This window comes from Sorex fumeus, unplaced genomic scaffold (assembly GCF_029834395.1).
Source record: "Sorex fumeus unplaced genomic scaffold, SorFum_2.1 ptg000043l, whole genome shotgun sequence".
NCBI lineage: Eukaryota > Metazoa > Chordata > Mammalia > Eulipotyphla > Soricidae > Sorex > Sorex fumeus.
The window spans coordinates 28,717,828-28,744,688 of record NW_026606100.1 but is presented as its reverse complement, the minus strand read 5'-3'; the positions used below and the strand labels follow the sequence as shown (position 1 = coordinate 28,744,688).

Sequence of the window (26,861 nt, the reverse complement as noted above, 5' to 3'; positions counted from 1 at the left end):
ACTATTATTATTATTATTATTTTTGTTGTTGTTGTTGTTATTATTATTATTAGCCCTCTCTAGACCCTGATTTCTGCACCTTGAAATAAAAGAATGGGCGCAAAGGATCACCTCTATTTCATTCCTGGCTCTAAAGTTTTACTGAGTAGTAAATTTAAATAGTTCTGGGCTATAGTTCGGCTTTGCAGGGTGCTTCTTGATGAAGACATACCAAAATCTTCACGTGCCAACAGTTTCAGACTCTGGAGTGTATAAAGGGCGGTGAAGCCTTGCAGTTTATATCTTAATATTTAAGTACTTCTTTGGAATTATATGAGGAGTTAAAGCGTTTTCATCTATATAATCAAATCAGGAAAATAAACACAAAGTTCTCCTGCCAAACCCACAGCCACCACCTTGATCTTGAAAAACAAAACTGTCCCTTTATCTAAGTTAAACTTCAGAAAAGACTGTCCTCTGTAGTAACTGTCCTGCTCTATTTTGTTGAAAATAGAGTAATCAACCTTTTTCTTTTTTAAAACCGCACACATGTAAAAATCTTGAGGCACTAAAAGGCAATTATTAAAAAGTCAAGCATGTCACCCAGAGCACCATGGCAACCAGCATCACCCGGGCATAAAAAATAGTTCTTAGTCACTAGGCTCTCAGCTGGTTGGCAGCTTGGTTTGCTAAGCAACACTGCAAAAATAGCAGAGTAACAGCCCATTATCTGGAGGTCTGGCTTTGCAAAGCTTTGAATTTGGTCCCAGGGGGAATTATCCCCTTCTCTGTACACCAACCCCAGACACTAGGCACCCAATCAAAGCTTAATCCATCATTTATTTAACAAATATTTACTGAAGCTCACTGTATACTAGTCACACGATTGCCAACACGTGTATTTACTTGGTTTCTCAGTTCGATAGACACTGAAGCAGACACAGAAAGAGGGTTTTGTAATGAGAGCTGGGAGGTGGGGGGCAGGGATTGCTTGAGGCTGAAAGAACCAGAAAAGTAGCCTGAGAAGCTATAATCCTGCATCAAATGACTTCATCCTCATGATTGTCATCCTGTACCATCACGAGAAGACAAAGTTCTATTTAGGCTCCTTGGCTAAGAAAGGGAAGATAGATATTATCACCACCCAAAAATGGTTAACATATACAGTTTTGACATTTTGGAGCGAATAAAAATCATGTTTGACAAATACCTCCCTTGGCCTGGTTCCCCCACACTCTGCCGGAGACTGCCCGTGCCCATGGGTTTGTTACTCCCGGGCAGCGTGGGCCCCTGCTCTGCTTCCACTCTCCAGCGTCTGTCCTGCCTTGTTGGCCCCTTCCTCTCTGCAGTCTTATGGGACTCCCTACTCTTGCCCATCCACCAAGTATTCCCAGACCTCTCAGCCTCCTTCTGTTGCATTGTGTTTGCTTCTTCCCTTGTTCTACAGATATTGTCCGGGTGCCCTTGCCTGCACCCTCAGCCGGTCCTGTTGCTTCCAAAATCTCTCCCTCCTTTCCTGTTGGTGGGCCCAATGCCCCCACATCGATAGCACTTACTGATCAGTCAGAGCCCTGGTCACCTGGTATTCAATGAGTGAATGTCCATTCAGTACTGAGAATTCTCAGTCACCTAGGATGAAAGGAGAGCTAGCTGACGGTTACCCTGGCCTGGGAACTTGCATGGCACTTTCACTGGCCCTCTTTCTCCAGAGCCTTTGCTTGACTGCTCCCTTCTTCTGGAAAGCTCTTTCTCCAGAGGACATTTTCTTTGTTCTCTTCTAGGTCTCAACTGAGATATTACTTTGGGAGGGTGGGGTTTAACCCTTCCTATCCACAAGATCGGGTTAAGACCCCCCTCACAGGCAGAATTTCCTGACCCCAAACCAGGCTGTCTTCACCAAAGCACCTCTGAGGGGGTCTCCCTCCCCACCCCAAGCAGAACCCCAGCAGCCAAAAACCTCCAGATCCCAACCGCTGCCATACTTAAGACCACTCTCCACATGCTTGGATGAGCCTTACCCAAGAAGAATCAGGCAGAAAAACCCAGGTATGTGGGCCCCGTGACTAAGACCTCCAAGCCTGCTCGGATTGGGACTGGGTCACCTCCCCCCAGCTCTCCAGTTTTTCAGTAGCTTGGCAGTCACACCCACAAACTGACCCTGGTGCCATGTAATCTCATCAATGGCCAAGATCCAGAGACTATAGACTATTTTGCATCGGGAAGAGAGAGATGCAAAATTTCCTGGACCTCTAATACTCTAACACACTTACGAACCAAAAGCAGCACACGTTTGTTTGGTTTTAACATACTTGCTTGTATTCTCTTATATACAGGCTTAAATGGCTCCAGAATGAAATACAACAACATATAACAACCTTCACAAATTTCCCTCTTATTGTGGTGAGACGGTGCTCAATGATGGGATTGCTGTTTGAATATTATCTGCAACGAACTATTGTGAACTACTTTATGAAAATAAAATATACAAAAATTGGGAAAAAGACCCCTCTTACAAGCCCATAACTCCCTGTGTATCTATTTTCAAATAACTTGTTACTACTTGTGATTATAGATTGGTTAGTGTCTACCTCCTTATTGACTGAAAACACTAGGAGGTCAGGAAGTCTGACAATAATGAGGAAGGAAGGAAGGAAGGAAGGAAGGAAGGAAGGAAGGAAGGAAGGAAGGAAGAGAGGGAGGAAAAGAGAGAAAGGAAGGAAGGCAGAGATAGAAGGGAGTGAAAGAAGAAAGGAGGGAAAGAAAGAGGAGGGAGGGGATAAAGGAAAAAAAGTAGGTGGGGAGGAGAAAGAAGGGAAGGAAAGGAAGGAAGGAGAGAAGGAAGGAGGAATCGGGAACTTAATTTGGAACTGACCAGACAATGGAAATTAAAGAGGTTTCAGAGTTGTTATTGAAGATCCACAGATTCCCAAACATGGGCCCAGAGGCATATCATCAGTTCAAGAGCACTAGGAAACCCAGACTTTCTTTTCTGAGACATTCAAATGCTTTCAAGAAAATCGGAACACAAGCAAATGTACTCGGGTTTTTAAAAACTGAAATTGGGGTGAAGATTAAGGTGAAGATTGTACACCTAGAAGAGGATGTAGAAAAAAGTGATTAAAAAAGAGGAAAGGATCTTAGCTGAAGTCTGTGAGATTTAGATGAGGTAAAAACAGTGTGATAGACAGGCTGTGATGCCAGAAAAACATAATAAAGTTGGAAAAAAAAATCAAGCATGACTTCAGTTTTTCATGCCCCTTCCAGCTCACATTTGACAGTTACTTCATTTGTCAGACTGCAAAAGAACGTTTTTACAGAACAGTATTACAACAATCCAAATAAAACTTTCTACATTTCACAAGTTTAGCATCTTATTTATTATTTCCCTTATATCTAATTTTATTTGACTTTTTTCCTCTGCACACAATACACTTTGTTTGCTATTTTCTCTAATTATTATTTAGATTATAAGGTTAACATTTCTACTACTTGTTATTTAGTACTATTTAGCCTTTTGTTGTTGTTGTTGTTTTTGTTTTTGGGCTACCCCCAGCAGTGCTCAGGATTTACTCCCAACTCTGTGCTTAGGAATCACTCCTGGCAGGCTCAGGAGATGATATGGATTGCTGGGGATTAAATAAGAGTCAGTATTGTGCAAAGCAAGAGCCCTACTGCTGAACGATTGCTCAGGCCCTAATAAAGCTTAGCTTATTTTAAAGCATTTTCTATCTAATGACACTGGTAAAACATGACTTTTAGTGAAAAAAACTCTTAAGGAAAATAAAAATTTTCTTTTAAGAAAAATAAAGAATGCAACACTAATATTTTGGCAGCTTTTTTGTAGAGTTAAGTAATGCGATGAATAGACTTCCTGCTAAAACAGCCCACACCTGAATTTGGAGTGACAGACTAAAACATCACTTTTCTTATTTTTTTGCTGTGCCCAGGGTCTAACCCAGGGCCTCAGACATGCAGGGCGAAACCTTCCCTTTCACCTGTATTATTTCTCACTGACAATATAAAATTTTAAATCACATAACCAAATCTTTGTGGAACTTTGTGTCCCTTTTCCTTCTTGTCAAAAAGGGAGGAACTCCTGAGGATTAAGGAAGCAAAAAATACACCTGCAGGAAATGCACTGAATGGTGTGACAACCACAGCTTGGGGCTAACTATGTTCTTACGGTCTTCCGGTTTTGATTGGACCCAGATGGAAGCTCACTACTGAGGAGAAGCCTTCTCTCCTGATGGCAGTGGACCTGGGTAGGCTGATCTGGGAATTGGAGACAGTGACAGAGCACTTCTCAGTAGAGAGTCACCTCGCTGCTCATTCCCATCCCCCAAACAAGCCTGGTTATGTTTCCCTCCCTTTTCTGGACCTGTGATGTATGACTCCTTATATGCTTCTTAATTGTGCCTGCTCGTCATTCCCTTTCATAAGTGTGCATAGCCCCCAGCAAACTCCCTGGCAAGGGTGTATCTAGAAGTCAAACCCACCCTTCTTCTTTCTGAAGCTGACTCAGGCCACAGCTTGTGCTGTCCACACTCACTTCCCAACTTGCCAAGAAAACCCTTCTTTGGTTCCTGATTTTTTTGTTTGTTTATTTTCCTTTTTACTGAGTGACACATTTATGTCTGCACCAGGAACACTTACTGACCGACTGGAGCTACTTTAGACAACAAATAATATGCAGTAGAATCAGAGATTGGAGAGATTATCTTTCAGCCCCATAAAGGCTAATCAATGTCTGTTATGTTCATAACTCTATTCCTAGGATATATAATGCCTGATCTCAAAGAAGGAATTGCATAAATATTTGCTGAATCAATGAATGGACAAGATGCAGTATAAAAATTGCAGTAGACTTTTTTTTTTCAAATAGCCATACTAATCTACAGATAACAAAACCCAGCATTATATAGACTGCTCTGTGTTTTGTTTAGGAAAATGGTTAATTGTCTGAGTTAAATTTGAGGGCTGGTGTGATAGTTCAGCAGGTAGGGCATTACTTGCCATCAACTGAGTTCAACCCCTGGAACCTCATATGGTTCCCCAGGCCTTGTCAGGGGTAAGCCCTGAGTGCAGAGCCAAGAATAAGCCCTGAGTACTGCCAGGTGTGGCCCCAAAACCAACCAAACCAAAAAAATAACCAAGCTATAGAGTATTTTAAGGCCTCTGACTTTCAAACAAGAGCTTCACTGTCTTCCTCTATTGCTTATACAGGATTGGTTTTCTCCTGAAAAGATTCTAAAAATTAAAGTAGTAAATTTTACAAATAAAGTAGAATAAATCTCTAAGGCTCCATTTTACAAATTAGTTTTTCCAAATCATAGACTTGAACCTCAAAGAAACTACAAAGAAATAATATTATCATATAAAAAAAATCACCCTTGGGATATAGAATGGTATATGTGAATATTGAAAGACAAGATCATGGGTTCCCCCCCTTTATTTATTTTTAAGAATCTGATTAAAACTGTTATTTTGCATAATACATTTTAAACATGACAAAATATTAGGAGTTATGATTTTATAGTAGTGAGGCGATTATCCCTATATGATTTTATTATTCTGTTCTTTTTTTTTAAGTTCTATGTAATGATTATGTAGTATAGGAATGTATAACTTCAGCAAAAAGTTTATAAAAGCAAAATAATCTAACCGTAGTTATTCTCCCCTTCATCTCTTCATTTCATTTGTATTATTTATATTAGAATACCTTGTTTTAGCTGTCTGTAGCTGTCTCACATGTATAGTTACATGCTGAGACATGACTTATAAAGTGCAATTCTGGAAGTCGGGTAGAAAGCAAGATCAGTTTAGAGTTCCACTTTTTTTTTTTTCGTTTTTGAGTCACACCTGACAATGCTCAGGGGTTACTTCTGGCCCTGTACTAAGGAATTACTCCCGGTGGTGCTTGGGGGACCATATGGGATACTGGGTATTGAACCTGGGTTGACCACATGCAAGGCAAATGCCCCACCTACTGTACTATTGCTCTGGCCCCAGTTCAGATTGCCTTCAAATTTTAGAAAAGAGAATACCATTATTCTATCAGGCGATGGGTTCTTAGGGAAAAGAAATTATATCTTAGATGCGCCCCACTCCGCCCCACCCTCTTTGTACTGTGTTCTTTTTTTTTTTTTTTTGCTTTTTGGATCACACCCGGTGATGCACAGGGGTTACTCCTGGCTCAGCACTCAGGAATTATTCCAGGCGATGCTCAGAGGACCATTTGGGATGCTGGGAATCGAACCCGGGTTGGCCGTGTGCAAGGCAAACGCCCTACCTGCTGTGCTATCACTCCAGCCCCTGTACTGTGTTCTGAACAAGAAAGGAACTAAATATTTTTATAAATAAATAATATATTAACACTCTTCTTTCAACACTTAAAATTAGGCTATTAATGATTCATCTACTAGCACTTGATAGATTCCTTCTATCACATTAAGTTCAACTCTTTCCGTCATTCACTCAACAAACCCTTAGAGGAAACTCAGCTCAGTATCCTTTCCTTTGCTAGGTACTTTAGCTATAAAGAAAGATAGGACAGTCTTTGATCTCCAGATGCTCCTTATATAGGTACCTATAAAACAAATACCCATCATACACCTTTTTGGTTCAATAACAAACATATGAAACAATTAAGCTAGCCCTTAATTGGGGATTACAGGGAGAGCTTCCTGAAAGAGGTGGTCCCCATGCTCAGTGTTCAGGAGGAACTGGAGTCAGGATTAGTCAAGAAATAGATATTCTTGACAGAATCCAGCTGAGTAAAGCGATCAAGGCAGGACCTAGCCAGCATGGCAAGAGTTCAGTGCTGCTGGAGGTAAAGCTGGCAGGGAGAGGTAGGAATTGAGACTGGAGAGGTAGGTGGGGAGCACAGGTTCTAGCTCAGATGTTGTCCTGCATATATGAGCAGTGCAGAATGGTATTAAACAGAGATGACATCATCGGGAATAATCTAGTGGCAGTTGGAGAGTATGGATTTGAGCGCGGCAAAAATGAGAAGCAAAACTTCTTAAGAGGTATTTGCACAAAGGAGAAGCTGATTCATGTTCAGATCTAATAATCATAGCTAATGTTTACAATTTCCTATGAGTTACCAGATAAGCTTTATAATGCTCTATTATCTTAATATTTCAAACAATCTCATGAGTAGATACTATTATTATCCTATTGACAATTAACAGATCAGTTAAGTGACTTCCTGCAGGCCAGGATGTAAGTGTGCAGTTTGGCACTAAAACGTATGCTCTTAATCACTATGCAACTTGCTCAATTTCTGTCTCTTGTTTTAGAATCAAAGCTTTCTACAGAGACCATACGGTTGGTATTCTGCACTGTGCCTACACACCATAACTATTTGATGAGAAAAATCAGTGACCAACATAAGAGAAAGAAATGGTAGACTAATTTATATCTAGATAAGCAAAATAATTTGGATGGAATAAGGGCAAACTTTTAGGAGGCTTTGTTCCAAATATCTGACAGACTTCAGTGATTGTTATGGACTGAAAGGCTGTGTTTCTCCCCATTCTTCCTCTCTATGAATATGTTGAATACGATATTAATATGTCAAAGCTTTAATTCCAGTGGGGTGTCTATAGACTGAAGGTTAAATGAGATCATAAGGGTGGGGCCTTAATTCAACAAGATTGGTAACTTATTAAGAAGAGGAGGAACATTCAGAGTAAATGTTCATGCTCGCTTTCATTCTCTCTACACCCAAATCTGCCCCTTTCCTATTGTCCTTCCCTATCTCCCTCTCTCTACAAGCAGAAAGAAATAAGAAAAGGCCATGTATAGTCAGGAAGGGACTATCTGCAAACCAGGAAGATAGCTCTCACCACAAACTAAACTGCCTGGAATCTTGATCTTGAACTTTCAGCCTCTAGAACAGGAGAAAATTAATTTTTGTTTAAGGATTCACTTATGCCACTAAAAAATAACAGTTCAAGCAGACTAAGACAGACTAAAACATCACTTTTCTTATTTTTTTGCTGTGCCCAGGGTCTAACCCAGGGCCTCAGACATGCAGGGCGAAACCTTCCCTTTCACCTGTATTATTTCTCACTGACAATATAAAATTTTAAATCACATAACCAAATCTTTGTGGAACTCTGTGTCCCTTTTCCTTCTTGTCAAAAAGGGAGGAACTCCTGAGGATTAAGGAAGCAGGAAATGCACTGAATGGTGTGACAACCACAGCAAGTGTGGTGGTGAAAAAGAGGTTTCTAACCAGGAAGACTGTCTTACTAACTGGCATGCTGAATTCAGGAAGAGGAAAGACTAACTGTGGTCAATGGAACAGTGGTATTTATTCTATACTTAGCATTCATAGCATTCATTGCATTTAAACACAGAACTATAGAACCAATCAAACTCATTTATTTAACAAATGTTTATTCATTTTCTAGCTATGGTGGACAGGTGCTGGTGCTGACAACTCTAGCAAGAAAGATTCGTTCTCTATTCTTAGGGAACTCATAGTCCAATGGGGAGAAATACTGCTGCCCTGTGTAAAGTCAGCATGGTAGCTGGAAAGATAATTTTTCTATCTTTCTTACTACTGAAGACCTGAAGGGATAGGAAGTGTAACAATAAAATTCCATTTGGACAAGAACTTTGAAGTCACATGACCTGGACTTCCTCTCCTACCTCCAAAGAGGTTTAGGTTGTTAAAAACACTTGAGCTACAAAAAAATAATGGAAATGGAAGGGCTATAATAAATACAACTTTTTAAAAAAATTTATTTATTTTTATTTTTTGGGTTATACCTGGCAATGCTCAGGGGTTACTCTTGGCTCTGCACTCAGGAATTACCCCTGGCGGTGCTCAGGGGACCATATGGGATGCTGGGAATCGAACCCGGGTTGGCTGTGTGCAAGGCAAACGCCCTACCCGCTGTGCTATCGCTCCAGCCCCGCAAGTTTTTTTAAAACATAAATAAGTTCAATTCAGATTTTCTTCTCCTAATTCATTGTACAAGCATAACCATGAATGAAATGACCATAATCAGAGAAAATGAACCCTTTTTTAAATGACTGGGATTGAGAACACCCACCTTGGATCATTATTACTTCTACTATTTCATTTCATTTCATTTCATCATCCTGTTATTCGTCCAATGCCTCGAGCAGGCCCCAGTAACGTCTCTTTCATCCTAACCCTGAGATTATATTCAAGGCTCTTTAGGAGAATGAGACCCATCATTGTTACTGGTATTTGGCATATTTGGTACGCCACGGGGAGTTTGCCAGACTCTGCCCTGTGGGCAGGCTACATTCGATAGCCTGCAAGTTTGTCCAAAGTAGGAATGAGATGATAAAAAGATGTCCTGATAAGATATCGCAGGGCGGCATTTGAACCAGAGTTGGCTACATGCAAAGCAAGCACCCTATCCGTTATACTATCTCTCCAGCTCCTGAAAGTTAAAGACTGATGCTTAAAGTCAGGGAGATTATTTTATGTTCATGGCATTCTACTCACTTCTACTATATTCTCCTAAAAAAAATCTACCAATCACTCTTAATTAGGGTTCTCTGGAGGCAATGCCTCTCAAACTTTAATGTCTTCAGGGGCTGTAGAGCTTGCTAACATGCAGATCTTCATTTAGTGGATTTAGAGTGAGGCATGAAATTCTGTAGTTTTAAAAAAGTTTCCAGGAGAGGTTCCAGCTGCTGCTTAATGACCACACCCTGAGCAAGGAGCAAAGCTCTGAAGGCATGTGAAACAGCTCCCTTGGTTCACTGCTCTGGTCTATTTCTCTTTAGGGATCTACCTAATTACAAACTATTCACCAGAACACTCCAAGTCTTTTTCAGTCTAGATTTAGAAATTCTGCAACAGGTCTCATTTCAGATCAATACTGACTTATTTGGAGCAGTCCACAGAGGGCAAAGCACCATGCAGGGTGCTGGACATTCACAGGTTAGTGAAACACAATCTCTTCTTCTGAAGACTGCCTTATTCTAACACTGCATGCCTTGTAGACTGTTAACTCTTGTGGGCAGCCTTATTACCTTCCCTGTTGCCTACCACTATATAGATACTCAGTACATATTAAATGAGTAAATGAATGAGTTTATGAACATTTCATTAAAAATGTCTTCTGGGCTGGAGGGATAGAACAGTGGATAAGGCCTTGCATGAGGCACTGCAGACAGTCCTTGGGGCACCTCTAGGAGTAATCCCTGAGCACAGAGCCAGAAAGCCCTGGGATACTGCTTGGTGTAACCCAAACACCATACCCCAACACACCTTCCAGAATATCTGTAGGAAGCAAAAGACAATGAGAGAAAATCTTAAATGCACTTCACTGTGACCTATCATATGCAAGAGTAAAGTAAAACATAAGTAAAAGGAAGTAAAACAAGGCTGCTAGATTGGGCCCTTGTCCAATCTGAGATTAGAACACAGAGAAAGATTCCAGGGGTGAATACACACAGATCGAGGCGTGGGTGGGTAAGTGAGAAAACGGCAAGAAGGCAGCAAAGAGACCTCGGAAGAAACTATACCAACCAACATCTTCTAGAACTGGACTATAAACTTCTAGAACTACAAGAAAATAAAATTCTGTGTCTGTAGCATTTGATTGTGGCAGCCATTTTTTTTTCTGGGCAAGGTTGGAAACTAGGGCCTTGGGCAAGGCATGGCGTTGAACTCCAACATCAGCCGTAGATGTGTACAGTTTTCATGCTCCAAAAGATTTCATTCTCATATTAAATATGTATATAAGTCTAAGAGAGGATGAATGAACTTCAGAGTACAATGGAAATGAATCACACAGGGAGTAGGGCAGAATAGAAGAGGAGCTAGTGGGCTCATCTAGCTGCAATGTATATTAATTTCCTTCTTTCTCATGATACCGATACAAAGTCTGGAGATAAAAGTACTTTTTAAATACTGACATATCTATAGTAACATTTATATGTAAATACTAAATTATTTATAAATTAAACACTCTGGGATCATACGGGATACTGGGGATTGAACCAGAGTTGGCTACATGCAAAGCAAGCACCCTATCCGTTATACTATCTCTCCAGCTCCTGAAAGTATTTCTAGACTACCCCTTCCTTTCAGGCTATAATTTTATACTTAATGCAATTATTTTCATTTGTCTAAAAATACCATGGCATGAGGATGACTCCAGATTTCTGTTTGCAAGACCTAAAGAGTAATATGAAGACTGAATTTTTTGACAAACAAAAATAGATAGCTCTGCTAGCCATCTGAAGCTAAAGTTAAAGACTGATGCTTAAAGTCAGGGAGATTATTTTATGTTCATGGCATTCTATTTGGGGGAATGAGGAGGAACGGTGGCCAAACACACAGCATTGCTTGAGTACTGAGTTACATCTCAGTCCCTGTTGTTTTGCTTTTAATAAACATGCCTACTCATGTGTACAGAGGATGCCTCCTTTGGAACAGTCTCCTGTAATCACAGTTCCCACAAGTAGGGCAGTTTGGTACCTTAAGTTAACTTTGAATCTCCAACCTGGGTATTTGAGACGCGTGGGAAATGAATGGCTAATAGAGAGTTCCAGAGAGGGAAAGTAGGGCTCAAATGCCTGGCGCTGACTCTATGTAACCTACAGGGCAGAATGAGGACCCAGAGAGAAGCTAGGGAGACCTACATTTCTGCCCAGGGAAATCAAGGCTTGTCAGCAGCCGGAGCTGTCCAGCAGTGCATCTATCCGACAAATGGTAAGCTTCCCGCTGGCGAGGAGTTCAAAGGCAAAGCTGCTTTATGGGGAAACCTGTAGGGGTTCCCGCGGATGACCTTCAGAGGTCATCCCTCCCCTAATCGGGGAACCAGACTGGTCTCCGAGGCTGTCCCGAGTCCAAGTACAGGGAACCTGGTTGGCAGGAGGACTGGTGGGGGGAGGAGGGAATACTGTATGGGCAGCCTGGGCGCCAAGTGTCCAGTGGAGGCAGGCGGCTTGGGGCTCGGAGGGGGGGAAGGACGCAAACGGAAAGGAGCGGGTGAGTCAGGGAACCAGGCGCCTTTCTGGAGTTTTTGGCATCCTAGGAGAGAAGTTTCTGGGGGAATCCGATTACTCCCCTTCTTCCCACCGGGTAATGCTTTAGAAAGGGTAGCGCTGGGGCGGGGGTTGGGGGTGGGGGCTGACCCCTGCTCACCCTTCTTAAACTCCTCCAGCACCGTGTCCAGCCGGGTGTCATTGAAGACGCAGTGCAGGGGCCGGTTGTAGAAGCGAGTGACCGTGAGCAGCGGCGTGCAGTCGTCGGGGTCCACGAAGGCCAGGTCCTTGACAAACAGGATGTCCACGATGTTGTGCCGCTGGTCTCCCTCGTACACCGGGATGCGCGTGTAGCCGCTGCGCAGGATCTCGGAGACCGTGGCGAAGTCCAGCACGGCGTCGGAGCGCAGCATGAAGCAGTCGCCCAGCGGGGTCAGCACCTCCTCCACCACCTTGGTGCGCAGCTCGAGGGCGCCCTGGATGATGTTGAGCTCCTCCTTCACCAGGTCGCTGTAGGGGTCCGCGGCGCGCAGCGTCTCCAGCAGCTTCTCCCGGGTGTAGAAGGTGCTGATCTCCTGGCGCAGCGCCCAGTCCAGCAGGCGGCCGAGCGGGTAGCACACGGGGAAGGCCGCGGCCATCAGCAGCCGGGTCAGGCACACGCTGTGCGAGGCGATGGCCAGTCCGTGGCGCGAGCACACGGAGTAGGGGCAGATCTCGGCGCCCAGGAACACGGCGCCGGTGCACACGAGCGCGGGCAGCCACGGGAAGTGAACTCCCGCGTCCACATAGTCATCCCCGGCGCCCCGGACGCCCGGCGGCAGCGAGGCGTACAGCCAGCCGGCCAGGGCCGCGTTGGCTCCGGCCTGGCCCAGGAGCAGGGTGCAGAGCAGATGGGTGCCCCGGCCGCGCACGGCCTGCACGCGGCGCGCCTGCTCCTGCTCGGCGGCCGAGCCGCTGTTCCGCAGCACCCGTAACTCCACCGGGTCCAGCGAGAGCAGACTCAAGCGCAGGCCGCTGAACAGGGCAGACAGGGCGAGCAGCAGGAGCGCCCCGAGCGCTCGCAGCCACGTGGGGGGCAGCAGGTCCCCACCCGGGCCGTAGAGGCGCGGGCGGACGCGCAGCAGGAAGCCGCCGGCGGCCCCGTGGTGGTGCCAAGCGCGCCCATCCCAGGCGCACAGCGAGAAGAGCTTCCCGCCACCGCCCGCACCGCCCCGCTCCGCCTCGCCCTTGCGCAGCTCCCGCACCCGCACCTGGACCAGAGCCGAGCCCGCCACGCCTCCGGGGCGCAGGGGCCCCAGGACCTCCACGTCGGACGCCCAGTCGCTCTGCTCGCGGCAGCGCTGCGGCCCCGGGGGGCGCGTGGGGACGGCGCTGGGCGCCGCGCTGCTCCCGCCGGGGGGCTCCTCGATGAACACGAGCCGCGGAGCCCAGTCGCCGGTGCCGTTCTCGCCCGCGGAGAGGGTGGGCGCGGGCGCGGGCGCCGAGGGCGCCGCGGGCCCGGGCTGGAAATAGACGCGCAGGAGGAAGCTGGTGCCTTCGGCCGCGCGCAGGGTGCCCCCCTCCAGGGACACGCGGCCTCCCGCCGTGTCCTCCGGCCTCAGGCCCAGCAGCCAGGCAGCGGCGGCCGGGGGCCGAGGGGACAGAGAGAAGAAGAGCAGGAGCACGGCGCTCTGGCTGCAGCAGTCCCGGAGCCTGACACCCACCGCCGCCGCCGCCGCCGCCATCCTGCACCCAGCGCGGCTGCACGTGATACTGCAGAAAGCCGAGCGCGAGCGGCGGGGAGGAGGAGCTGCCGCGGGGAACCCGGCCCCAGGCAGGTCACCACGTGGACGCCCCCCGACCGCGGGAGCCCGGGAGCCGCCAGGGGTCGGAGCCTGCGGGGGACCCACCCGGGCTTCCAGCCCGCGAGCGTCACGCACCGCCGCACCGTGCGCGAGCCCGCGGGCTTCCGTGCGTCCGAGATGCAGCGGGTGGAAACGCCGGGTTCGGCCTCCAGCAGCGGGGCGCCCCTCACCGAGCTCCTACCCGGCAGTAATCCCCTGCAGGCCCCGACAGCTTCCCCATTGGTGGAGGACGTTTCCCAGCATTTCCCCCCTCTTCTCCTGCCGCTAGTGTTCCCCCTTCTGGTCAAAGGATATTTTGGAGGCGAGCCCTGGATGTGTTTGGTCCCAGTTTCAGCCAAACTTTCACGTTCAAAAAAAAAAAAAAAAACAATCCAGGTCGTTTAAATTTGATTACCTTGTTAGAGTCTCCAATGACAGTACCAAGGTGAGATGGAATACTATGCAGCGGAAAAAAACGGGGTAGGTTGCCTGTTGTGATATGGAAAGATTTCTAAATAGCCTAAGAACGCAAAAGGAGCCTCCTTTTCTTTTTCTTTTTTTAAATGCAATCACCGTGAGATACACTTACAAAACTTTCAAAATTGAGTTTCAGTCACAATGATCGAATACCCTTCCCTCCACCAGTGAGCATTTTCCACCCCACCCCCACCCAATCCCCTACCTCTGTGGCAGGCACCTCTCTTTTTACTCTGTCTCTATTTTGGGGCATCATGGAAACCTTTTCATTACAAACTCTTGTCGTCCAGTATGGAAATTGCCCTTTCCGGGGTTGGGACAAGTGTCAAGAATCGTTGGCCTCATTCTTGCATAGACTACCTTTCACATTTTGTAAGAATGTGAGATAAGTCCAAGGTCTTAAAAGTACATTTGACTTTTGTCCTCCACAAACTGCTTCTTGCATGTGTGACTTAAGAGACAAAGGAAAATTTAATCCGCAGAGGGAACACTAAGGCACTGATTAGAGGGATTGGAGAAGAGAGATGTGGGGTGGAGCTTATGATGGTTTCCCTGACCCTTAGATCTCTCTCATCCCAACCAGAGCTCTTTAGACAAAGGCCCTTGATATTTCAAGGTCCTCTCTCAGGTCTCAGGACTTTATCAGTTGTATAGCACCTTTATCAAGTTTTACCTGCAAAGGAATTTCATATGTATTATTTCTTACACAAAATAGCCTTAAGGTGTAGATACGAGTAGACCTATTTGTACACCAAGTTTTGAAGTAAAACTTCCTTAGACTCCAGGCTGATGTTTATTCTGCCGTGTGGAGCTGACCAATCCTACCATAGAACTTAAAAAACTTAGTCCGGGAATTAAAAAAGTGAAACTCCTGATTATAAAGTTCCACATACTCATTGGAAAGAAATTTAAATTCAGTAAAACATAAAAAAACCTCTATTCTCACTAACCAGAAACAAATACTATTAATATTTTGTCCCACACTTTAAAATTTTCTACATAAATAATTGAAAAAACCGCATAAATACATCCCCCACATATAGGTATATTTCTTTAACCATATAAATATATGTCTAGTCTGCTTTCACAGAATATCAAGAGTATTTGCCTAATGCAATAAACATATTTTTAAAATCTTAGCAGTAAGATCTTTGTAATATGATCATGTGTTTTTAAAAAATCTGAAGTATAACATGCATAACAAGATCCATAGATTTTTAGATATGCAGGTTGATTATTCTTTGCAAATACACATAACCCATCTTTATCTATTACTAGGCTACAATGTTCTAACTTCCATTGCCATAATTAAATTTTTATGTTCTAGGAACAGTGATGTGGCTAAACAATTCAGCTTATGACTTCCATGCATTGAGATCTGTCAGGATTCATTTAAACAAAGAAAAAGTTTAATTTTTTTTTAATAATTTATTTCTTTATTGAATCACCGTGGGAAAAGTTACAGAGCTTTCGGTTTAGGTCTCAGTCATGTAAATATCAAACACATTTCCCTTTACCAATACTTATTTTTAACCGCGAACCCTAATAGAACCCCCCCTCCCACCCCTCCCAATTCCTGTGAGGCAGATGAGTTCTAGTTAATACTCTATCTACTTTGACTAGATACATTGTTTTGATAGAAGATGATGCACAATTATTGTTTAGAGTTTACGACCCCCCCCCCCCCCCAGTCAGACATGCTAAAACAGCGTTGTGAAATGATTTGCTTTCTACAACTTGGTTTAAGAATAAAAGGATGTCGCGCGGCCTGCTATTTTACTTATTGACCCTGGAAGAATTTCTATTAAAAGTTAGATAGTTAAGAGGTTGGTTTCTGTGCCCTGGAGTCGTGGCTGTGCCGGAGAGCCGCTCGTGGGGGGCAGCTGGCGACCTCGGTCGGGCGTGAAGGACGGCCCATTACACCCCCCTTCCCCTGAGGTCCCTGCCGCTCCCACCACCCCCGGCTCAAACCTGCTGTCCACAAGGCTCCCGTGCGGCCGCCATCTTTCTTTCCAGCAAAAAGTTTAATTTTTTAAAAAAATTTTTATTAGTGAAACACCATGAGGTACAGTTGTAGAATTATAAATTTTTGTGCTTGGGTTTCAGTTCTACAATGATCAAATACCCATCCCTCCACCAGTGCCCATTCTCCACCACCACTGATCCTAGTATCCCTCCCACCCCCCATACCCCCCATCCCACCCTGCCTTTTATTCTTTCTCTCCTTTTGGGTGCTGTGGTTTGCAAAAGAGGCATTGAGTGGCAGTCATGTTCGGTCTATAGTCTACTCTCAGCACACATTTCCCATGCTGGGAGGATCCTCCCAACACCCTTTATTTGGTGCTCCCTTCTCTCTCTGAGCTGCCTTTTCCCCTAGCGTGTGCGGCTGGCCTCCAAGCCATGGAGTAAACCTCCTGGTACTTATCTCGGCTATTCTTGAGTGTTAGTCTCCTATTTTGTTAAAAAGTTTAATTTTTATGTTCTATAATTTTATATTAATTTAAAATAAAATATGCATGCTTTTAGTGGGGTTTATTTTGCTCAGTAAAATATTTTCACTTCATTAAAAATTTATTTCATAGTCATAATTTCTAATGAATAACATTATTACATTATTGGCTATGTGCAAGTACATTATTTGATATACATGCATATGAGAGATTATTAAAAAATATTCTATTTTAAGATGATTCTATTTCCTCTTTTATTAGCACTACCATTAACAAGGATTAGGAAAGCCAATCTATTAATCTTTTTCTGAGCCCCTTTTCTCATTTGTGAAATGAAAGACAGTTTTAAGATCCCACCCTTTCATGAGATAATGAGTGAGGGCTAAAATACACTGGGTGAAGATAATCTGGAGCTGAGTACATTTCCTTTACCCAACAGGAGGTTCTGGAAAAGTACTGGGTTTCCTGAGATCTGCTGTAACTGAAAGGATTCCTGGGGACAAATTCAGGCAGTGTGATTCTAGTAAGGAAGAGCTGCCAAAAATAGCTCGCCAGAATCTGAGTGTTGATGGTTTCTCTAGCTTACAAAATGGGCAACTCTTCACTTCTTGGAGAGATAGGGAAAATGATCATTGTCTCCAATCTCATGACTATGTTATTTCAGAATATGCACACTGACATATTATATATATGTACATATATATTTCATTACTGTTCATTCATTTAGTAAATATTTGTCAGGTTAACAAAGTGCCAGGCCCTGTCCAAGATATTGGGCAGAGGCAGACACCATCCTTGCCATTATGAACTTTAGAGTCTACTGAAGGTGACAGACATGAACCATACCTATTTAATACCCACTCCTATGAAGGAGGTCTCCAAAATACCTTGTTAGTATGTTATATGGATCCATATAGAGAGGAAAACCTGGGAAGAATACACCAAGAAATGAAATTTAATGAAAACGAAGAGTTTATGCTTTAAGAATGTTGATGAAGTAACTAAAGTTCTATAGAATGTGAACAACCCCCTTGCAGTCTCAGCTTGAGTTCTGCAGTTCCCTGGTTAGAATTTTCATGCATCTACAACTCCAGAGTGAGTGAGAGCTAGTGATTAATTTGGTTTTCCTTCTGAAGTTTTAGAATGAAGAAGACTGACAGGTCTGGGTATGCTTGAACAGTGGGGTGAGCCTGGCTGCCTGTCGCTGTGCCCCAATCCTGAATAACTCTCCAGCTCTGTCTGCATTTTTCTTGGCCTTGGGATGTTTTCATGTTCATTTATTTATTTATTCATTTTTATATAATTATCAGGAGGACCATGAAAATATTATTTTATGACATCTTTTTGTGCTACCTTTTTTGCATACAATTTAAAAAACTATGGTAATGTATTAATATTCCTAATAATATAATCTATTAATATTCAATGAACACTTAAAAATTAGACTCTTTTTTGATATGTAAAAGTTTTTTATTGCTCACGATTTTGTGGTTTACAATATGTTGATAGTGGTTTCTTATGCACATAATTCCAACACCACACCACTCACCAGTGTACCCAGCTCCCTCTCCTAATGCTTCTTCCTTACAACCCCCACCTTCCACCAATTCAATTCTGTAGATCAACTGGCCAGCTACAAGTCCCTCCCCCCAACCTTGTTTGTTATTGTTATTTGTTGGTTTTATTACATGGATTGGTTTAAACACCTTCCTCTGTTAAGGGATATGAAAAGACCTCCTCTCCCAACACTATCTCCTTCCCTTCCAGTTGTTATGTATGTGTGTATGTATGTATGTAGCACTGTAGCACTGTCCTCCCATCGATTTGCTCCAGCGGGCCGAGTAATGTCTCCATTGTGAGACTTACTGTTACTGTGTTTGGCATATCAAATACTTCACAGGCAGCTTGCCAAGCTTTGCTGTGTGGGCGAGATACTCTCGGCAGCTTGCCGGCTCTCTGAGAGGGGCAGAGGAATTGAACCCAGGTTGGCTGGGCTGGCTGCTTGCAAGGCAAATGCCCTACCGCTGTATTTAAGCTAAACTCCCTAGCTCTAAAGCAAGTTTTGTTTATTTATTTAGGTTTTTGAGATACACCTACCTGTGCTTAGGGTTTACTCTTGACTCCGTACTCAGGTAGCACTCCTGCTGGACTTAGGATCATATGTGGTACAGGGGATGGAGTATGGGCCAGTGCATACATTGTAAGTATCTCAACCCCTGCACTATCTCTCTGGTCCTTTACTCTTCACTTCTGAAATTTAGTCAAACTGATGGTTGTGTGGCCCCCCCATTTAAAAAATATGAATAATTCTGATTCTCAGCAACCTTAAACATATTAATAAATGGATTAGCCTTTCAGGTGCAAAAAGAGGTGGATTGGCATTTAAAACACATCTGCTTTATTTACAGTCCATCCCACATGCAACAACGCTTCATCTGAAAACAAAACCAGTTTTACTCTGCTTGAAGTCATAGATCCGAGTCAGATTGAAGCAGAAAGTTGGATTTTCCCAGCATAGCAGGGTTAAAGTATTCTGGAATTAGTATCTACAAAATATCAATTAAGCATGTCCACAGCTTTGCTATTGATAACAGAGGAGATTTTGCCTAGGACAAGGAAATTCTAACTTTTTTTTTGTTTTTCTCAAAATGGTAGTGATTAAAAGTCAATTCGAAGTGGATCAAAGACACTGAGATATGACCACAAAGACACTGAGATATGACCAGAAAATATAATGTAGATTGAGGAAATATAGGCAGAACTCTTCATGATTTATTCCTCAATGTATTCAGTTTTATCTTTGAAGATTTCAATGTTAACTTTGAAGATATCAGTGTTATCTTCAATGGAAAAGGCTACAAAGTCAAAAATAAACAAATAGGACTACATAAAATTAAAAAGATTTTGCATGGCAAAATAAACATGGGCTAAACCTAAAAGAAGCTGAATGAAAAGATATTCATATCCAACACATCAGATAAAGGGTTGATATCCAGGATATACAAAGTACTCACAAAGATTGATTAAAAGAATTTTTAAAAATCTATCAAAAAACGGGGAAAGGAAATGAACATACACTTCTCAGAGGAAGACAAGTGGATGGCCAGTAGGCACATGGAAAAAATGCTCAGCATCACTTACCATTAGATAAATCCAAATCAAGATGATGTTGAGATACCATCTCACACCAGTGAGAATCAAAAAATGTAGGAAAAATCTGTTAGCAGGGATGTAGTGAAAAGGGAACTCTCATCCTATGCTGACATGAGAATGCTCTCTGGTTCAACCCCTGTGGAAAACAGTATAGTCTTCAGTAAATTTAGAAACGAACTGTCATATGACCCAGATACAATTGGGCATCTACCCCCAGGACATAAAAACACTCATTCAAAAGGACATATGCACACCATTATTTATTGCCACACTTAGAACAGTAGCTAAGATATAGAATAAACCTCATCCAACGACAAATGAATGGTTTATGAAGATTTGGTATATATACACAATGGAATACTATGCAGCTGTGAGGAACAATGAAATAATAAAATGGATGGGAGAGAAAGTCAAAATGATTGGGACAGTGTCATTAAATTTTTTCTCCTAAAGAGCTATGTTACTCAATATTTTCACATCTGTGGAGGGCCCCCATCCCACATTCAGATCATGGATTGGCAGTTAATAACTGAGGCAATAGGCCAATGGTTTGAAACCTTTTTTTTGTTTGTTTGTTTGGAGGTGTCATCTGGTAGTGCTCAGAGGTTATACCTGACTGTGCTCAGGGATCACTCCTGGAAGTGCTCAAGGAGGCCTAATAGGGCTCTGAGGATGGAACATGTGTTTGCTGCATACAAGGCAAGCTCTATACTTGCTGTGCTATAGCTCCAACCTCATTTTTAACTTTTCTCCACCTAACAACGAGCATTGGTCTGCAGAACGGTGGATGAACACTTCTTTAGAGCACTAATTTTCAAATTTTATTTCAATCATAAAAAAATCATAGGGGAAGTTTTTGAGAAAAATATATTCTAGAAGAATACATAAGAAGTGAGGGCTGGAGAGACAGTACAGTGTGTAGGGCATTTGCCTTGCAGGAGGCCAACCTAGGCTTGATCCCTGGCACCCTGTAAGGTTCCCTGAGCCCTGCCATGAGTAATCCCTGAGAGCTAAACCAGGAGTAAACTCTGACCACCTTCAGGTATGCCCACCACCCTTTCCTCCTCAAATTAAAGAACACGTAAGAAGCTGACAGCTGTGGTTACCTCTTTGAAAAGAAATTGTTAGCTAGGAAATGGGAAGCAGGAGAGAGACTTAATCCTTTTGATTATTTTTTTTACATTTTTAGTATAACATACATTTCTAACTAAAACGTACCTTTCGTGATTTGAATATAGTTGACGGTCGGCTCAGTGTTTGAGAAACAATGACTGTGCTATCTCTCAGTGGGGCAGTCTATGGGTCTTGTTCAGGCAGGAGGTGTGTGGCATTGCTATGGACCAGGTAGTGCTGGGACTGAACTCAGGGCATCACATATTCTAGGCATGAGCTGTATCAGTTGAGCAATACTCAGAGACAAATTTTTGAATGGATTCCTTCTCCATTACTAGATTCAACTAATAAAGACTCAGAAGCTAGGCCCCTCAACAATTCCCTGACAGCGACATCCTGTCCACAAACATGTTAATGAAATTTGCAGACGACCTCCAAGGAGGATATGCTGTATTCACCAGGAAGGCCAGATAAATTATAGAAAGCATTAGCAATATGTTTAAGAGAATGACACTCAGCTTGGAAAAGTTTCAAGTTGAGGCATCTGGGGAAAAGTAATTGGAAAGAAAAATTTTCAGGGGGAGGGCGATATCTCCATAACAGTAATGGCTCTAAGAGTCCCAGGGATATTCTAAGTGGCAAATTAGATACATGTTGTATTATATTAGGAGGAAAAAAAATATGGCACTGGCTTCTTGTCACAAAATTGAGAGACAATGGCTCTTTCTGTTTGGCCCTAGTGAGATAACACCTGGGATGCTGTTTTTAGTTTTGGACACTTCATTAGTGGAAAGTTGTTGATTAGCATTTGGGAATTTGGAGGTAAGAGAGAACAATTAAAGGCATTTATCTGACATGACTCAACTATCAGAAATAAAGCACAGAGAGAATAAAACAAGGCTCTGCACTTAGATTGAATCCTGAGTAATCAAAGAAATTAAAGATATTTTCACTTAAGTTTCAGAATAGAAACACCAGTTAGTTTTCTGGAAGGAGTTCTGGGGATGAATTTGGATAATCTTTAAATTCCTGAGATGTGCTAAAATTTGGTTAACTTGGCAGGTTGCTTTTGGCCTATGCATGCCATAGAGGGCTAGAAAGATTCTTCTTTGAACATAGATCCGATCCTGTTATTCATTGGGTCAAATCCTCTTCCCCAGGGGATTCCCATGAAATTTAGCATAAATATGTATTTTCAGGGGTTGGGGGCCTCCCAAGTATACTCGGAGAACCCCAACTTCCCCAAATTTCTTCTTCAACTGGACCTGTGGTTCGGTGTGAGGCCTTCAGGATGCTGGTCAGGGGATTACCCAGGCCATGCCAGCAGTGCTCAGGTGGAGTTAGGGGTCTCCTCATGATCTGTAGCCGACAGTGCATGGGGAACTGTACAGTGCTGGGGATTGAACCACAAGGTCAGGTGCATGTACTTGAACCTCCCTCTGGTCTCGTAAATGCAGTCCTTTTAATAGGCACATTGTTTTTCCAAATCTGGCCTTTGCCTAACTCTTGGTTTTAACTTTTACCACTTTCTCATGAGTTCATCAGTCTTCAGCCACAAGTGGTCTCCTTGCTGACTCTAGAACTTTCCAACTTCATGGTATTTTCATTTGCTGTTTATTCCTTCAGTCGCTTGCATTGTTGATTCTTTTCATTCTTTTCTTCCACTCATGTCATCTAAGGTTCCATACCTGCTCCATATCTTGTTTGTAGTTTAATCACAATTTGTGATTATCTTTACATTTTTATCATCATTTACCCATAATAGCATTTAAAATTAAAATATAACTTTTAAAATATTACTTATTCTGATTCTCTCAGTGCCCTGCATGTAATAGTAGCCAGCACACACTTCCTGTGTTCCTGACTCTGCTCAGATTTTTGCGTTTCAAAAAAACTCATTAAACTCACAACAACTTTATGAGACAGGATATGATTACTACCACTTTACAAACGGTGACCCCAAAGGGCAAAGAGGTGAGATAAAACTTGTTTGAGGTTAAATATCAGACAGTAGGTAGGGTCAGAGTTTGCGTATTGGTGGTATGATTTCTTAGTTTAAGAGAGTTAATGCTAGGTTGTGAGAAGCCAAAGCCATTCTTGGAGGTTCTGGATTCCTGGTGCTCATCCTGCTGGGAGAGCAGAAAATGCATCACTTGGATAGTTAGTCACTGTCATGTTTACCCCTTGAGAATTCTAGTAAATGAGAATTTGCCTTCATATTTGAGAATGCATGACTTTTCTTTGTTCTCCAAAACTGCGCAAATGGGTAGGGCATTTGCCTTGCACATGGCCGACCCTGTTTGATTCCTCCTTCCCTCTAGAGAGCCTGGCAAGCTACCGAGAGTATCCTGCCTGCACGGCAGAGCCTGGCAAGCTCCCTGTGGCATATTCAATATGCCAAAAACAGCAACAAATCTCCCAATGGAGACGTTACTGGTGCCCGCTCAAGCAAATTGATGAACAACTGGAGGACAGTGCTACAGTGCTCCAAAATTTTTATTTTTATTTATTATTATATTTATTATTTTTTTTTTATTAGTGAGACACCATGAGGTACAGTTGTAGACTTACAAATTTTGTGCTTGGGTTTCAATTGTACAATGATCAAAAACCCATCCCTCCACCAGTGCCCATTTCCCACCACCACGGATCCCAGTATCCCTCCCACCCCCCATCCCCCCCATCCCATCCTGCCTCTGTGGCAAGGCATTCCCCTTTGTTCTCTCTCTCCTATTGGGTGTTGTGGTTTGCAAAAGAGGTAATGGGTGGCAATCATGTTCGGTCTATAGTCTACTTTCAGCATGCTTCTCCCATCCTGGGAGGATCCTCCCAACACCCTTTATTTGGTGCTCCCTTCTCTCTCTGAGCTGCCTTTTCCCCTAGTTTGGAGGTGATAGTTGGATTTTTAAGATACAATGTTCTATCACAAGCCCCACCACCAGGGTCAACTTCCCTCCACCAGTGTTCCCAAGTTCCTTTTCCTCTCCTCCTCCCCACCAACCCCAGCCTGGTGTCTTTCCAGGCATCTTTTAAATTGGTTATTAATATCTTGGTCCAAGATTTCAGTGTTTTTCACTCTGTGGTTTTGATATTTAGCTCTATCATTCCTTGACACCACTGATATACCTGAATCGCCTTGATTCCTGCCTCTGTAGCTTCTCATCTATCTCTTCCCCTTCCTTTTCACTCTGTTTATTTCCTTCTCCTCCATATACTATGGGGCTAAGAGTGACCTAGGTATCCCCCCTTTAAACCATTGCATTTCCTCATCTAGGTACTATAAATACCACATATAAGTGAAAACCATCTTGTGTTAGTCTTTCTCCTTCTGGCTTACTTAATTTACATGGTATCTTTTAGTTCCATCCGTGTTTGCAGCAAATTGTACAAATTCATCATATCTTACAGCTGTGTATATATGTATACATATATATACTGTATATATATTGTATTCCACTGTAGAATACTGTATATATACTGTATTCCACTGTGTATATATATACTATACTGTATATATATACTGTATATATATATACATACACACATATATCACATATTCATGATCCACGGATCTGTCCTTGGATATCTAGGTTGATTCCAAATCTTATCTATTGGACTCAGTGCTACAGAGAATACTTGATCTTTAACAAAGAGGAAAAGCCATTCACGAAGGGTGATGGGAAAATAAAAGGGTGTAAAATATAGCAGAATGAGATTTGAAGTTTTTGTGATATAGTCTTGGGAGAGAAAAGAGAAACCAAAGTAAAGAAAGAAATGGCTTGGGCCTGAGTGGATAAGATGTTTGCCTTGCATGCAGCTGATCAGGGTTTGGCACCACATGTATTGCTCCAATAGAAGTGATCCCGGAACACAGAGCTACGAATAAGCCCTGAGCACTGCCAGGTGTGACTCACCGCACCCTCACCCCCCAAAAAAAAACAACAAAAAGGGTGTTTTCTGGACCATTTAGAGGCAGGGAATTCAGTGGTGTAAGAGGAGTTGAGGATATATGATTTGACATATTCTTATTTATCATGCACCGAAATCAGACCTCTAACCCTGTGTTTTGGAAACAGGATTGAGAAGTACCTGTTCTGCTGGGCCAAAACAATGAAAGGAAGTGTAAGACCTTTCTGTGCTGAGTATCCCAATGACTTAGCCTCTGCCCATTTTACCCAACGACTGGTGGAACCAAGGCTTTGGGCTTCGTTGATAACCCTTTGCTATAAAATCAAAAAGATTGATTTGGATGGAGAAACCAATAGGAATGACATCTTTTTAGTTTGCAGATTCTCTGCAGCCAAGCAAAACAAATTTCCAAGAAGTTTATCATATGGAAAGGTTTTTTTTAACAAGCCCGAGATATGATGAAATTCATTAGAAGGACGTTGACAGAAACTGTTTTTATGGGCAGAAATGAAAATGCATCTTTTTTTTTCCTTTATTTTATTTTATTTTTTTTATAGTTGTAGATTTACAATTTTTTGTGCTTTGGTTTCAATTATACAATGATCAGATACCCATCCCTCCACCAGTGCCCATTTTCCACCACCATGGATAATATCCCTCCCACCCCCATCCCCCCAACCCCCTGTCTCTGTGGCAGGGCAATCCCCTGTGTTCTCTCTCTCCTTTTGGGTGTTGTGGTCTGCAAAAGAGGCATTGAGTGGCAATCATGTTCAGTCCATAGTCTACTTTCGACATGCATCTCCCCTCCTGGGAGGATCCTCCAAACATCCTTTATTTGGTGCTCCCTTCTCTATCTGAACTGCCCTTTCCTCTAGGATACCCGGCTGGCCTCTAAGTTATGGAGTAATCCTCCTGGTGCTGATCTCAGCTATTCTTGGGTATTAATCTCATACTTTGTTACTTTATATCCCCCAGATGAATGCAATCTTTCTATGTCTATCCCTCTCTTTCTGACTCATTTCGCTTAGCATGATACTTTCCATATTGTACCACTTGTATGTAAATTTCATGATTTCATCTTTTCTAACAGCTACATAGTACTCCATTGTGTAGATGTACCAAAGTTTCTTTAACCAGTCATCTGTTCTTGGGCATTCAGGTTTCTTCCAGTTTCTGGCTATTGTAAAGAGTGCTGCAATGAACAAACAAGTGCAGATGTCACTTCGACTATACATTTTTGCCTCTCTGGGATATATTCCCAGGAGTGATATTGCTGGGTCAAATGGGAGCTCAATTTCTAATTTTTTGAGAATCGTCCATACTGTTTTCCAGAAGGGCTGAACCAGTGGACATTCCCACCAACAGTGAAGGAGTGTCCCTTTCTCGCCACATCCACGCCAGCATCGGTTGCTTTTGTTCTTTTGAATGTGGGCCAGTCTCTGAGGTGTGAGATGGTATCTCATTGTGGTTTTGATCTGCATCTCCCTGATGATTAATGATGAAGAGCATTTTCTCATGTGCTTTTTTGCCATTCGGATTTCTTCTTTGAGAAAGTTTCTGTTCATTTCATTGCCCCATTTTTGGATGGGGTTGGATGTTTTCTTCTTGTGGAGTTTAACCAGTAGAAAATGCATCTTTTAAGGGGATTTTATTGATTCTTCAACCTTGGTTTTGGAAATTGTTCTTTTCCTTATCCATAACTTACCCATTATATCACCACTGCCAAATTGTTCCTCTATATCCTGGATTGGAATCTGGATTTTGTGATTTCAGGGTCTATGATTATTTAATGTCTCCTAAGCATAGACAATATATTTGCCATATAAATAAAGATGAAAAATTCCTTCATGGGATATTCTTAAGTTTTTAGAATATTATTTCTGGGGGGTTAGAAAGGAAATATTCCCATTATTTTCCTATTTGGAGCACTTGTGGAGATTATTCAAAGCATAACTTCAAGGGGGGGTAG

General features: G+C 42.8%; 1 protein-coding gene across 2 annotated transcripts in view; it reads right to left on the bottom strand.

Annotated features, from left to right (window-relative positions):
* The window catches only part of CNNM1 (cyclin and CBS domain divalent metal cation transport mediator 1), a 62,821-nt gene extending 48,804 nt beyond the window's left edge, over positions 1–14,017 (bottom strand). The window contains exon 1 of one of the 2 annotated variants that reach the window (XM_056120582.1): positions 12,128–14,017. In XM_056120582.1, the coding sequence (XP_055976557.1) occupies positions 12,128–13,691 (1,564 nt within the window). In that variant the 5' untranslated portion in view covers positions 13,692–14,017. The remainder of the gene's footprint in view (positions 1–12,127) is intronic. The other variant, XM_056120581.1, reaches the window with a different exon arrangement.
* Between the last annotated feature and the right edge of the window lie 12,844 nt (positions 14,018–26,861).